The sequence below is a fragment of the Anas platyrhynchos genome, chromosome 2 (genome assembly GCF_047663525.1).
Source record: "Anas platyrhynchos isolate ZD024472 breed Pekin duck chromosome 2, IASCAAS_PekinDuck_T2T, whole genome shotgun sequence".
Taxonomy (NCBI): domain Eukaryota; kingdom Metazoa; phylum Chordata; class Aves; order Anseriformes; family Anatidae; genus Anas; species Anas platyrhynchos.
Window position 1 is genome coordinate 64,249,606 of NC_092588.1, and position 14,502 is coordinate 64,264,107.

At 35.9% G+C, this 14,502-nt stretch overlaps 2 protein-coding genes across 3 annotated transcripts in view; one reads left to right on the forward strand and one right to left on the reverse strand.

The window, feature by feature from the left end:
• The window catches only part of ABITRAM (actin binding transcription modulator), a 50,758-nt gene that overhangs the window by 1,998 nt on the left and 34,258 nt on the right, over positions 1-14,502 (forward strand). Inside the window, exons 4-6 of one of the 2 annotated variants that reach the window (XM_027451837.3) lie at positions 501-577; positions 649-718; positions 787-1,073. In XM_027451837.3, coding sequence (XP_027307638.1) covers positions 501-577; positions 649-718; positions 787-915 — 276 coding nt within the window. In that variant the 3' untranslated portion in view covers positions 916-1,073. Of the gene's footprint in view, positions 1-500; positions 578-648; positions 719-786; positions 1,074-14,502 lie in introns of those variants that run through there. The other variant, XR_011807648.1, reaches the window with a different exon arrangement.
• The window catches only part of CTNNAL1 (catenin alpha like 1), a 56,537-nt gene continuing 43,419 nt past the window's right edge, over positions 1,385-14,502 (reverse strand). Inside the window, exons 12-19 of the mRNA XM_038175727.2 lie at positions 10,739-10,776; positions 7,373-7,423; positions 7,117-7,271; positions 5,709-5,757; positions 4,818-4,874; positions 4,562-4,681; positions 2,383-2,466; positions 1,385-2,294 (exon numbers count right to left, since the gene is read on the reverse strand). Of these exons, the coding sequence (XP_038031655.1) occupies positions 2,133-2,294; positions 2,383-2,466; positions 4,562-4,681; positions 4,818-4,874; positions 5,709-5,757; positions 7,117-7,271; positions 7,373-7,423; positions 10,739-10,776 (716 nt within the window). The 3' untranslated portion in view covers positions 1,385-2,132. The remainder of the gene's footprint in view (positions 2,295-2,382; positions 2,467-4,561; positions 4,682-4,817; positions 4,875-5,708; positions 5,758-7,116; positions 7,272-7,372; positions 7,424-10,738; positions 10,777-14,502) is intronic.

Sequence of the window (14,502 nt, forward strand, 5' to 3'; positions counted from 1 at the left end):
TGTGGTATATAGAGGGACTTAAACATCCCTTAATAGATGAAAAAAAAAAAAAAACAACAAAACTTTTCACCAAAATGCCAAGCCATTTGGAAGCTGTTTTTGTCAAATAGACCTAGACAGCAGATGGCCTTGTTCAGTTTTTCCTGGTGGGTTTTCAAATGTGTAGTTAAAACTGCTTATGCTAAAGTTAACTGAGCTATATTTTTCTCCTCTTTTTGCTTATTCTAATTTCTTTAAACTACAAATCTGTTATTCCACAAGAACCAGTTATAAGTAAACTTGTAAGCTTTTACAAGCTTCTATTTGTGCACACAGTTATCATCTCTTCAGTAGGAAAGCATAAATACATAACTTGCAATGAGCTGTAACTATCCCACTTCCTTGCTTTGTTCTGAGCAAGTTACAAACTTGTTATGTTGCTGATGGTATCTTAGAACGCCTGTGTAATTAAGTGTGTGTATATATAAATGTATACATTATTTTTTTCTTTTCAAATGCAGGGAGCTCAGTTTTTAACAGAACTTGCCCCACTGTGCAGGATATCCTCAACAGATGGAGAAGAGTACACCATTTATAGGTAAGGATGTTTTCCTCTGCCCCCCAGCCTGACATACCATGCACATTTACTGACTCTAACTACTTTTACAGTTGTATACGAGGACGACTGATAGAAGTGAATGAAAACATTCTTAGCAATCCAGCTATTTTGCAAGAAAAGGTAAGAAACTTTCTTACTTCTTATTTTCTAACCTTTATTTTACTACTAACTTCACTCTTGCTTTTTAGCCATCAACTGAGGGATACATTGCAGTGGTTCTACCCAAATTTGAAGAGAGCAAGAGTATAACTCAGGGACTTCTGACGCAGGAGGAATATGAGGAAGTTTTGTTGAAACGTCATAATAATTCTGCATGAAGTTAATTATACAGGCATCATCTGTATTTGATAGTTAATAAGTTTCTTGGACACTGTAACTTTCATAGGATTAAAAGGCCTGTGTGTCTGTTTTTAAACATGGAACTTAAAACACTGGTTTCACACGAGAATAAAACAGTCCGTTTTGTATATGAAAATTTTCTTTCTTTTTTTTCCCCTCAATTCTAGTACTACAACAAGCTTTTAAATAACCACAGATTGATATTTTGGAGAATATTTGTGTTCCACAGGCTTCTTTACTTCTGCTTAGTGCAAGCATAATACAGAAGAATCACGTAATTTAGTTGTCATGTAATTTAGCTAAGCTAATGGAGTTTGACAAAGGTGAACTGAAAATAAAATGTAACAGGAGCCTGTATACAAAGAACAGATAAACTTGAAAAGAAGTATTTCATACCAGGTTGTGTTCCTAGCATTCTAAAGTCAAATAATGCCCTTTCTACAGAAGTTTGTTATAATCAGTATCTATTTACTTCAATTTTATATGCTATAAAGTCTACATAATACTTCAGTGGTTCCACATGCAATTCAAATTCTGCTCAGTAAGTTTTAATCAAAAAGGAAGCATCAACAGCTATCTACAAATAAAGATAGTAAAAGGAGAAGGTATTGAGACAGGGGTACTAATGAGTTAGAAGTATACTTTGGGAAAAATGAATCATGCCAACAAAATTAAGATTCATTGTTGAGCTATTGCAGGAGTGTTTTTTCCTAGGGCTATACTTCATTGCAGGTACAACTCAAAACTAAGGTAACATTTCAGTGCTTTAGGCCACAGCCTTTCAGACTATATTCCTGATTGGGCTTTACAAATTCATAGACTGAAGCAGGCCAGAGATGAGCTTACAGACTTCAGCAGTAGTGTTACATACGTGTATAGCATATTGAGCACAAGGTTCTTTACGTGAACTGTCTATTAGCAGCATCTTTGGGTTGGAACATCCATTAAGACATTCAGAAGCATTAACTACAAAACCAGTATTGATAGCGAGCGTAGGAAATTCATTCACATTATAAAAATATATAACGATTACACTAGCTGGTGCTGTAATTGTTAGGGACATCTATTAGATGTGACAAAGGTCAAGGGTTTTAATTCAGATTAACCTGGTTTGACTTTCCACAAATGAAAGCAAAATTGAAACTTCAGCAAGTGTTATTCTCTGATAGAGTTCCTGCATTTCTAAGTGCTATAATTACTTGCTCTCTAAAAACGTCATGTTTGTTACATGATTTTCCAAAGATTTGATGCCAAATGTCTCAGCTCTCCTTTCTGGAGCATGTGCATTTGTGCCGGTTCTTATTCTGTCTTCTCTCCATGGTGGAGCAGGTTTAAGATAGCCGTTTCCTGCTTTATTCTGTATAAAAAGAAGATTTATTTTTAAAAACATGAACGAACAAAAAGCAAACAAGAAAAAACTAAAATACTGCAGATGAATCAAGTACCTTTCTCATTAATTTGCTGCAAAGTGGAAGAAGTTGACATAACAGAGTCATCACGTTCCTTGTTTTCTGAATGCATGCATCAACCTAAACAAGGCAAGTACAGTAGAATAAGACCACTGATTACTTTTTTCAGGCAACTATTTAGTACATAAGATGATAATCTATTTTGAGCTTGAAGGGATAACATTTATCCTTCGTAAATATCTCTTCTGATCAGAAAGTTTTGCCTAGCCATTTTGGATTTTTCTACTGCTCATAAAGCAACAGCATCCCTTCTGTTAAAGGGAGACTTGGGCTGGGAAACAAGAGAATGACACACAGCTCAGGAGAAGGAACTAAAAATAATACCGTATTAGAGAGTAATGTATGTATTTCAAAATTTTATTTATTATTTTGGTCAACATCCTGTCAGCAAGATTTAGAAAGCAGCGTGACATGTAAGCCTTACCTGGACCATGATATGAGTTATACTAAAGGTTAACTAAATCTTGAACCATTTGAATTTAAGCTTTATGTATAATGCTCAGCACAGCTCACAAGTTTGGGCTGTTCAGAAACATTGATTTGATAGCCTTTCAGCACTACGGAGCTATAAAGAGACTGGAGTTCCTGATTAGTTTAGCTAGTGAGTGTAAAACAAACCAACCAGTAGCTCTCAGGTGCTGACTTTGTTTTGGTTAGCTTGGATGGTCCAGCCCCTTTCAGAACTCAGCTGTCCCTCCCACAAAATTGAAACATGGCTAATTGGAAACAAACACCCAGCTGCACAGAAAAACAGATCCCACTGCTGCTCCTTAAGCTGCTCCTTAACAAGCCTGACCTCTAATCACTACTCAGATTTGTAGATTTACTTATGGTAGCAATGCAGAAACTTTTATGGCAGCTATGTGTAAGTTTACATATTAAAAAAAAAAAAAGAGTGATAGAAAAAACTGGGCAGTCTAGAATAGGCTCTCTACCTTCTGAGAAGCAAGCGTGTACTTCATGAGTAGAGTCTTTGGGGTTTGGAATTTATGTAAAGCATCCATAACACGAGAATAACAATAATTATTAGTGGTGGTAATACAAATTGCCTTTGTTAATGCTTTGTGCACTTCTTAGTGAGCTACGGTTAACTATAATTCATATAAATAAAGTTATGTGGCTTACAGTAAGATAAATACCATCTCATATTATTCAGCTGAGAATTCTCGGTTTCACCATGATAAAATTCCAGAACCTCTATTTACGTAGTGGGTAAAAGTTGAGAGAGATGTGGACAAGTTCCTTGAAAAGTGTTCTCAGCAGTAAAAAGCAATGTAGTGGAAGTCTGTGGACAACTTTCCTTTTTTTTTTTTTTTTTTTTTTTGTAAACTCTTTACTAAATGAAATCCAAAGTGAAATCCAGATCTTTTACTAAGTGGGATCCAAAACCCAAATGGTAGTTTCACTATTTTTAACAATAACAAAGAAAAAACTGTTTTATTTATTATATTGATTCTTATACTCTACAAGTTGGTAAGTTACTGGTAAGGAAACCATTCCATAAAACATCAATATTAATGATAAATCTGGGCCAGTTAGACAAAATTTGGATATCCATGCTCCCTTTAGAAAATAGTCACATAAGCCTGGGAGTACTGTTCAAACTATCCACCTGCAGGCTTCCATATATGCTGGGTGCCAATGTATCATATTTTGCCTCCTTTCAAACTCTCAGTGTGAGGTCAGGATAAACTTCACTGAAGCCCTGCTCTGCTAGTGGGGGAAGAAAAAAGTCCTTAAAGCAGTTGCCCCTGTGCTGAAAAACATCCTTTCCTAACACAGGATACTGCAGTAAATGGCTTCGGTTACAGTGACCAGTGAGACAGTAAACAGAATATTTTCATCAAGAGAAACAGTTCTTACTGTTCTTCCTCTTTACTTTGCACATCAGCTTCTCAAACCATGCTAAGTGCAAAATACTTCAAGTTGAAGTAAATTCCTCTTCTACATAAGGAACAGCAACAAGGATATATTGCATTGCAGAAAAATGCTTCTGCAATGTAAAATTTTGTACTTGTTAATTTTTATGGACCTGTCAGTTGAAGAAACTCAGTTATCATTAACTGTTTCATGTTTTATCAGGAGCATAAATTACTAAGATACTGTATTTCAAAACAAGTTAAGTTCTCAGAAATGTATATAATTTTTACTTTACCTTTGTAAATATGGCACTTTTACCCTGAACAGAAGCTTTTGCTGTTATTTGGAGCTGCTTGCACATAGGGATCAGTTTTTCAGCTTCCAGCAGAAGCAAAGGTTTGTCGTCATTGTGTATCTGAAGTATGTTTTAAGAAGACAAAACCACTCTGTTAGACTCCAATATTAAGTTAATGGAGAAGACAAAACAACCAGCCTTTAAGTTCTATCACTAAAATCATAATCTGAAGGGCTTTTCAGTTGTCATACATCACCTGATCAGAAAAGGCTTGAAAAGCTGAAGCAAGCTTCATGCCTTCTGTTGCAAAAATCTGAAAGTGTTAAAAAAACACGTTAAAAGAGAAAAAGTGAAGCAAATGAACCACCAGTCTTTTTCCCTTTTGTTTTAATAAATAGTGTACTCTAAAAGGGTAACAGGAAATAGTTGTGTGAGATGCATACATTTATAATAACAAGTTTGAAGTGATTTCTGAAGTAAAAACCTACACTAACACATTGCCATTCTCCCACATAAGCAAAGTTTTAAAAGTTTTTCTCTTTACATATGGAAAACATTTCTTGAATTGGAGCAGCTCACAAAAATGTTGTGGTTAGATGATACCTTGCCATGTTTGCTTACTGTCCTAACACAGGTAACTGGTCTCCTGTTAAACATCCATACTTTGGAAACATCACACTACACTCCCTCATTTGGTCCCTTGTCTTTTTGTTTGTTTTGTTTGTATCATTCATATTTTTGCATCTTCTTATCCTTGTCTTTTTGTTTGTATCATTCATATTTTTGCATCTTCTTCCTTTCCTGATACTGCTGCTCAGATTAGGATGAGTATCTGTTAGCACTATCAGGGACTAAACTAAGTGACACAATGAAGAATACTAAAGAATACTATTGCACTGAAGGCCACTATTTCCCATTCCTAACTGGAATCTCAAATTAAGTCATGTCTTAAATAAGGTCCCACCAGAACACTGGAATGTTATCTTTCAGAAAGTACCAGAGTTATGCTGTTGCATACAGCATAAGTTGTACAGTTGCCAGTCAATTTCTGATACTCTGTACTCATGTATAAACAATCAAAGAGTTAAAGTTGCATTTTGTTCTTCATTCAGAATCCCTAACTCCCAGTTCATTATAAATGTATTACCTCTGCTTGATGAAATAAATCTTGAGTGGTTTTCAGAAGTCCTTCTCCTCTGTGGAAACAATGAAAACAGAATATATGCCATGTATAGATTACAGAATATTTTGCTGGCTTCCTGTACAATTTATATTCTCTGTCTCTCACACAAACACACCAGGTGTGGGGGAGATGGGAACACATTTGTAATACCACAAGGCAGATGTGATCCCTAAATCTTTGTTGGATGGTTTGTACTCGTCCTCTTGATACATCTCTTAATGCCTACTCTCTTAACATGCTCCATGTAACTATTATAAATAAATAAATACTTGGCACCATAAACGAACAAGGCACCTCTGCATAGGTATTTAAAAAGCTCTTTCATTTCAGAGCTCTTTCATTAATACAAACCTGCATGCTGCAGTAGCAATATGTTTTCAGTAGCTAGCATTCTAACACTTTCCTCCCATTTTATTTGAAAAGAAGGGTACACTGATACACTCTTTGAAGTGTAGACTCTAGAAAGGAGTCTTATCTCATTTATCGGCTAGAAAAGAGGTGGTGTGCTCCCCTCCCCCTGGTGCCAGTAACTAAGCCTCTGCTCTTTTCTAGAGTGAAGTATTTCTGCGAAACACAGAAGGACCTGAAAATTACAAGAATGAAAAAGGGCATGCTAAAATCTTATCAAACACAGAATATATTTAACTACTGAAAGTAGAAAATCTACCAGTAAAGATAGTGAAGTACTAATACTCAGTGTCTCATAGCTAAGAACAGGGACTAAGTTGTATTTGAATGGTGACAGCATGATGCTTAAAAACGAACACACGAGGGCGCAGAGTGAATGGCGGACCACAGGAAATTAAGCCATAAAGCTAGGTAACAACCAAGGAGCTTTTGCAAAGAAAAAAAAAAATCAGTTACTGCTTAAAATGTTTCACCTATCTATTAAAGCACTCTATCCCAGAAAGTCTTAGGTCTTCCACTTATGGAAGCATTAACACCACTGAACTGTAAAATTCCACTCTTTTGGAAGATGCTTCACAGAACTTATTACAGAAGCCTCGTTTCACAGTATTATATAAATACTTCAGTGACTAGGGCACTGTTGGGAAATTAGTTGTTCAGTCCTCATCAGCTGAGCAAGGACACAAATCTGGGTCTTCTGGCATACTGAATATTATTGGACTACTAGGTGAGATTAACCTCTAATTTTTCATCAAAAAATCCTAAATTATTCAAAGAGGCTGACATTGTGCAGGCAATTTTAAAAATTCCCTTCAGTACAGCAAAGATCAGTAAGGACAGAAATTAAAGCTGCTTTCCAACTGTCCCCTGATACTTATACTCTGAAAATAAATTTGTCTTATTTCTTATAAATGCTTCTAATTCTCTTCTTGCCATTGAAACATACTGCATGCAGCATAATTACCTGGTAAATAAATACATGGAATAAGCCATACTTGACATGCCTTGCCCATGTTGTACAATCTCATTCTCCTGATCCTCCCATTTCTCTGTCTCAGAGTCCACTTCAGATGTGAGCAGGTGCAATTCTAATCCAAGTTTTGCAATTTTTGCTTGTTCCTATAAAGGGTGATAATATTCATAACACATGAGAATACATTCTTTAGACATGATGATTTTTTTTTTTTAATATTTTTTTTTTTTAAATGATGGTGTCTTACCTCAGTATCTAGTTTGACTGGCTTTAGTGCTTTCAGATTTGCATTATGCTTCTGTTTCAAACAAAAAAATAATATTTTTAAATAAAAAGAATTGGTAATACTTTTTACAAACAAATCAAAAGGAGATGGCTGTGTATACTCAGACTGTGCAGGAAAATTCCAGCAGTTCGGACAACCTTCTCAACAGAAGCTGGGAATCTGTTCCAATTTGACTGTTTTTCTGAAATGGCAAGTGCAGACAGGGTCTGTGCCTGCAGACACGGTAACATTTCAAGGAGAAGACCTTGAAATGTCTGAGACCACAGTTCTCAGACTCATGTCTCTTCTCTACTTCCTTGCACCATACCATCTTTTCCCCTTATCCTCAAAATCCCGAGTAATAGGTACTGCTAAATAGTCATAATCCAGTACAACTGTGCTAATTTTCCCTACAAATATGACACTGCTGTGACAGTGACTTGGTACCAGCTGAACCAACTTCCAAGCTGATCTAGGGTACAATCCATGTAAATGCTGGCGTGACAACGTGGCTGATCATTCTGTCATTCTGTGTCAGTTTGCTGAAGTAGATGGATACAAATATTGAAATTCTTAACTTTTTTTTCTTCCCTTCTCCTATTTAAGCCACAAACTATCTAAAATATGTTTAACTGCAAGCCAAATATTGGCTCAAATTAAACAATAATTAGTGGTACTGATGTGAGTGGAATACTTGGTAAGACAGAGCTTGCAAACTTGCACACTGTACAGATGTACGCAGTAATACATGATTTGTTGCAAATTAATTTGCATGTAGAAGAGCAGTAGTTTCAGGCTTTAACTTCACGTGCTAATAATCTCTGTCACTGTGCAAAGAGAGCAGAAACTAAAAAATAAGGGAGCTAGAGTCCACACCGAGAAACTGCACTGGAGTGCAGGGAAATGAAAAGAACAAAGTTGTTGTAGCTTGGAGAGGTAAATGTCAGCCACTAGAGGAGGTTGGATGACAAAGAGTGCAGGATTGAGAACCTTGCCTGAGGAACTAAAAAGAGCTGCTATTAATTAGTGGGAATACTCAGGCAAATTAAGCTAAGGAATCCCTGCCGGAGGGTGAAGAGCAGGAGCACTACTCATTATGAATAGCATCATAAATAAGCTCCAGGTGTGGTCTCCATCTCTGACGTGAGGAATCTGAGCAAAAATAAAACACTACTGTTAACTTCCTACTGCAATTTGCTGCTCTGAGTTTAGCTGTCATGCCATTTCTCTTTCCCATCCCCAAGTTTTTAAACATTTTGAATCTTATCAATGTCTACCCAGACTACACACTGTAATTCTGCCTATGTATTAGAGATAGGACAAGCTGATCTCACAGCAAAAGATTTAGAAAAAAAAAATAGTATGAATTGATGCTCCTTGTCATTTAAGTTTGAGTACACTGTGTATATCACCTTAAAACTAATATTTCTTGAACAGCAGAGTCTTAAAAGAAGAAATAAATACAAAGCCAAACTAGATTCCTATTTGCTTACAAACTTTGGGCTACAAGATATGGCAAAAATTTAAGCTGCTGAGTGAAAGGTATTCAAGAAAACCAGCACGTATTTCTCTATCCACAAATAACTAAAGAAACCTCAAAATGTTTGTCAACTTTGTAGTTTTCTCCAGACTCACACTATTTGAATAGAAAAATTGGTTAAAAAAATAAAATAAAATCACATGAGCAGTTACCACTCAACTTTTAAACCATGATTTGACATCTAATGCTACAGAGGAAAACATAGCTGTGCATTAAGCACACATATGAATTGTCACCACTGCTCTGTCCTCACCTAGGACACCTAGGATGCCATTCATACCAACAAGCAGCTCTGTTGCAATTAAAGGAACAAAATAACAGTCTGCACCCTCAGTTTCCCCCAGCGCTGGGATGCTTCTCAGGGTACCCTGAGGAGAAGTGCGCCTCAGGGCTGACTCCTCAAGGAACAAACTCATCCGCAGACAAATGCCAACAAGGGAGAAGGGCGAGTAATTCACTCTAGGGAGGTTATTTTGAAAGCACACAACTGGATTTAGAAACACTGCTCCCCCTCAGGACCCTGCAAGTAAGCCTCGAGTGAATCTTGCCATTCACAAATCTTCAACTCTTCTTTCACTTTCTTTCACTTTCAGTGAAAATCTTTCACTGTTCCTATTGTAGCAAATTTCTTCAGATCATTATTAATTGACTAATATGTAGGTAGTGATCAAGTGCTAATAAAAATCACATAGTATAGCTTTATCTGCTCTAAAAGTATATAACAAATCCTTAATCGTTGCTACATTACAGTTGCATAAATCTAACTCCACAACATCACCCATGCTCACCCAGCCTACAATTATATTCTATTTAAATCTGCAGGTTGGATTTAAAATGGATGACCTTTTCTCTTATCCCTTTTTCATTAAGGGTCAGGAATATAATACTGTGTTTCAAGTCAAAGATTTGCACAACAGAAGACATGGGGACTATTTCACACTTAAATTCCTCAACATTACAGGTTAAGGAGAGAAAGCAAGGAGAGAAAGAAACAACCCAGAACTTACTGTACACCTTCTGAGATCGTTCTTCCCCTTCCTCATCCCAGTGGAAAAAATTTGTATGTAACAAGCAAGTTAAATGACTTATTATAAGGTTTAGGTGGTTTCCTAACATAGAAATGCTCTTAGAAATAATTTAATTAATATCAGTTAGCCAGCTAAGATTATTAATTACCTCACAGCTAAACCTGGACATTTGGTGTTGCCTTTTTTACTGCATTATAAATTGTTAAGATCAAACAGGGAAATGAGAACCCATTACTAGAAGAGCCTATGATATGCCTAATCATGTCCAATTCCTCAAAATAGGCCAACTCAGAAATCAACACCAAAAAAAGTCAGAGTACCAAGACTTATTTTACAGTACATTGAGTGTATTCTTACTATTTTAATAGTGACCAGGCATTTATTATTACACAGCATAAGAGTCAAGTACGTGGCACAAAATGTCACATTAAAAAATAGGAATTAAAGGTAACCTACAACTTTAGTTATTAAAACATACTCAAAACCAGGGTAACTAGTCATGTAATATGTTTATTATTCAGTTAGTAAATGTACAAAGTTTGGTATTTTACTGACAGTCATCCAGTCAAGATGCATGTTAGACCTTAGTGATATGGTTTAGTGGAGGACTTGTTAGTGTTAGGTCAGAGGTTGGACTAGGTGATCTTGAAGGTCTTGTCCAACCTACATGATTCTGTGTTACTAAGACATTGCTATATCCTCATTAAATGCAATACAGAAAGAAGGCAATTAGTTAACAGAATGTATAACACATATAAAACAGTCCCAAGAGCAACTTACCCCTGGTCTCGGCAGTGACAGGTAGACACGCTTCTCTCCTAGGAAGAACACACATTTACACCAAAATTTGTATGCAGATCTTAATAATCAGACCACATGCCTTACTTCGTCCTTCCTCAAGTTGCAGTACTACATATAAAAGTGAATTACTTACCTGTAATTTGAATACTGAAGAGGAATAGCACTCTATCTTGTGTTTTCAGAAAGAGACAAGCTAAGAACTTCTGTTTAGATTGTAGCTCTCAGTAACTGGCACTTAAGTATCTGAACAACTTTACTCCTTAAGATTTCTAGTCCCCAGCGTGCATTCCCAAGTAAGAAACTCTCTCCATTGACTAGTAGCTATCCACTACATGCACTCGTGTTGTTGCCAAATACAGAACATACTGTGGTAGTTACATGTAAGGCTTTTCTTGGCCTTTGATGGTATAAAATTTGAAGTAGGCAAAGTCAATAGTGAGAGAGATATAAGAAAGCTGTGGAGTTTTCGCTGATTTTTTTTTTTTAAGTAACAATAATAAAACCCCCATGTTGTAGTGTACTATATGTATCCCATGCGCTCTGTATTTTATGAAGAAAAGTATTATGTATCATTTTACACACTTACTGAATTATTTCTTATATCCCCAGGATTCTCAGTTATTCCAAGTCCAAGCAAAATAAATTGGGAAAAAAAAAAAAAAAAAAAAAACCTTTTCAGGTATTTACTGAAAGTGGTCAAGAAGAATTTATTGGCAGGTGGAAACAAAGCCAGGGCTAATAGCCTACTATTAGAGCTCCAGTTACCAGACAATGTAAATATCAATAAAGACTCACATTTATTACAACAGATTCAGGAGAGGAAAGTCTGCTAAATAAAGACGAGTAAATAAATAAAATCCTCAGAGTTAGTGAAAAATACATGCATCCTGAAGAAACAAAGGACTGAGATAATGGATATCGGTAACATGTTTGCCTGGAGATAATGCACTGGACAAACAATGAGCAACAGTAAAACAGGAATAAAATGTTATTTCAGCTTCTTGTATCAACTCCTAAAGAAATTCCAGTTAGAATGCTCAGAGGACAACTCTGTTATGCGTTTATGATTTTTTTTGAAAGGATGCTCTTTATCTTCTGACACCATAAAAAGATCATGAGCTCCACGTTTAGGCAACGGACTTTTAAAAAACAAATTGCAGCAAATTGACAAGTATCCCACAACCCACTTGATAAGTATGAATTCTTATTCTTCCATGATCACCTCTCAGTTTTACAAAAGGGTGAGCTATCAGGGCGTAAGTTGCCTATTTGTCTAAGAATGCAGAGTTATTTAGATATTAGTTGCCTACACATACATACAAGCAAACCAGATTTCTGAATAAAGACTTACAAAAATTATGTGAACCACTTTACCACATCCCCTGTGTCAAAACATCAGCTAAACAGGATGCAAGAAATCATGTAAGTACCAAGAACTAAAGCTAAATGCTATAGCATAAAAAAATCTCCTTAACGCTATGTAAAAACACGCACACTGTCAAAATGAAAGAGTTCAAAAGCCCAGAAAGCTTAAACATGGATGGAAAAGAAATAAATGCTGAGACGACATAAATGCAAAAGAGGTGAGTGTTCAGCATTATGTCAGCTGAACTGGAAGAAGTGGTAAACAGATATAATAATAATTTAAAAAAATGCTTGTGCTTGTCTACCAATTCCCATTATTTGTCTTTGGAAGGTTGAATTACTTACCATATTCAGAAAGAGGAAGGACCTGCCTATTTCTTGGAATGTTAATTAAAACCCACCCCTACCCTGAGTGGACCCACAGATATCATTCCTTTTAGAAGCACAGATCTACTCAAGCCAGAGATAATCTTCCTTCATCGAAAAATACATCTACAACAGTATAAGCACAGAATTTATATTTGATTTCATAAACAGAATAAGTGTTTTTTTTCAGGTATTTAATTTTCATATTTTGGAAGTCAGATCTAGGCTAAAATACTAAATGGCTTTCTGCTGTATTATGATCTTCCTTTCACTTATTCCAGTCTGCTTTTGTTTTTCCTAACGGGCTTTCTGTAATTTTTTATTTTTTTAATTCATTTTATTTCAATCTCTTTACCTTGCAATCTTCCACTTTCTATTGTTCTTCTGGTTTTAGTAGTTCTATCCATGTTTCTCCTTCCAAGTTTTTGAAATTTTAACTTCATGTCTTACCCGTGAATAGCATAGCTACGTCCCTACTTCACCTGTCTATTCTTAGAACTCTAATTTCTAAATTATAAAATTAGGATCTGTATCCCCTGTTCATCAACTATGGCCTTCCCAAATCCTATTGGTCATTTAACTCCTCTCAAATCAAGTGAGTAAAACAAAAGGAGGGCAGAAAAGGAAGTTATCTCATAAATCATTCTCATACTTACAGCCAGGTTACAAGGTTACAAGGAAAACAATCAGGGGATTGTTCATGTTCTTTTTCAACACGTTGAAACCAAAATTTAAAAGGGGGAAAAACTGTCTGGAACACTGGCTGACACCCAATAGATTGGATTGATTGAAGAACCTCTAGTCTGATCTAGGTATTGCCAGCTTTCTGCATAGTGGAGAGAAAAATCACCTCCACTGGATGAGCCAAATCACTCATTTTTTGTGATCCTCCCTGTAGAGGTGCCCATCACTCAGGCTGCCCTTATCTCAGACTAGGTAAGGCTAACACTATGCAGAACGGGTCTCCTCACCGTTGGATTATATGAGGTTTTAGGATTAGCAAAGGAGGTCCAGCTCTACCTTACCTGACATCCCCACACAGCACAGAGAGGTTTTCAAAATGTACTTGAAAGTGCAGTGCTCCCCCCTCCCCACCCTTCAAAACATGCCCACTTCTATTTAGGCATTTTTGGTGTGATTCCACATCAACTGAAAAAAAACATGGCTTCATTTCCAACCTAAACTTTGCTCTCAATCCATCTGAATTTTGAACCTTGTTATCAGAAATACCTAGTTTGCAGGTATGAAAGAAACACAGGATAAGGAATTACGCAATTGCTTACTAAAAAACAAAAAGTTTAAACAATGAGAATCTCCCGTAATCATAAAAATGCTTATTTTATTAGATGTGTCCAGCACATTTAGTCACCATTCAGTTTCTTGCCTCTTATGCTGTATTCTGTACTCTCTTACAAAGCCAAACATTTACATTAGTGGTACAAAAATACAAGTTTTTAAACGGAGGAGAAAAAATATATTTATACACCTTCTTACTGTAATTCTATCTTTTGATAACACACAATCACAATTCTACTAGGAATAAAGCACTTGTTACATTGTAGTGTAAAATAAAGGTACTTTTTACCAACCTCAACATTAAGACAAGTAGCATGAGTTACAAGAAGAGTAAGTAAAATCTTATAAAATATTGTGAAACTCCATTGTGTTTGGAGCAAGAATGGCGTTCACAAAACTTTTATAATCTCTTAGCAAACAAATATTTTAGTCCAATTTGTTAATTGGGTTATCTGCAGTGTTTTCTAGAAGAAAAAAATGTTACCCTACTAATTTCAACTTTAGGGTATTTTTTGAAAGCAAAGAGGTGAGAGTAATTTGGGTGGGATTTTTTTTCTTTCAAGAGTCACCCTGAAGTCCAACAACAGAAAAAAAAAAAAAAAATATTGTGCACAACACAGGGGAAAATTTTGTAGAAAACCAGTGGATATAGGAGACCAAAATTAATTCCAAAGAGATAACTGACAGTTCATATGAAACCATCCAGATTCACTGAG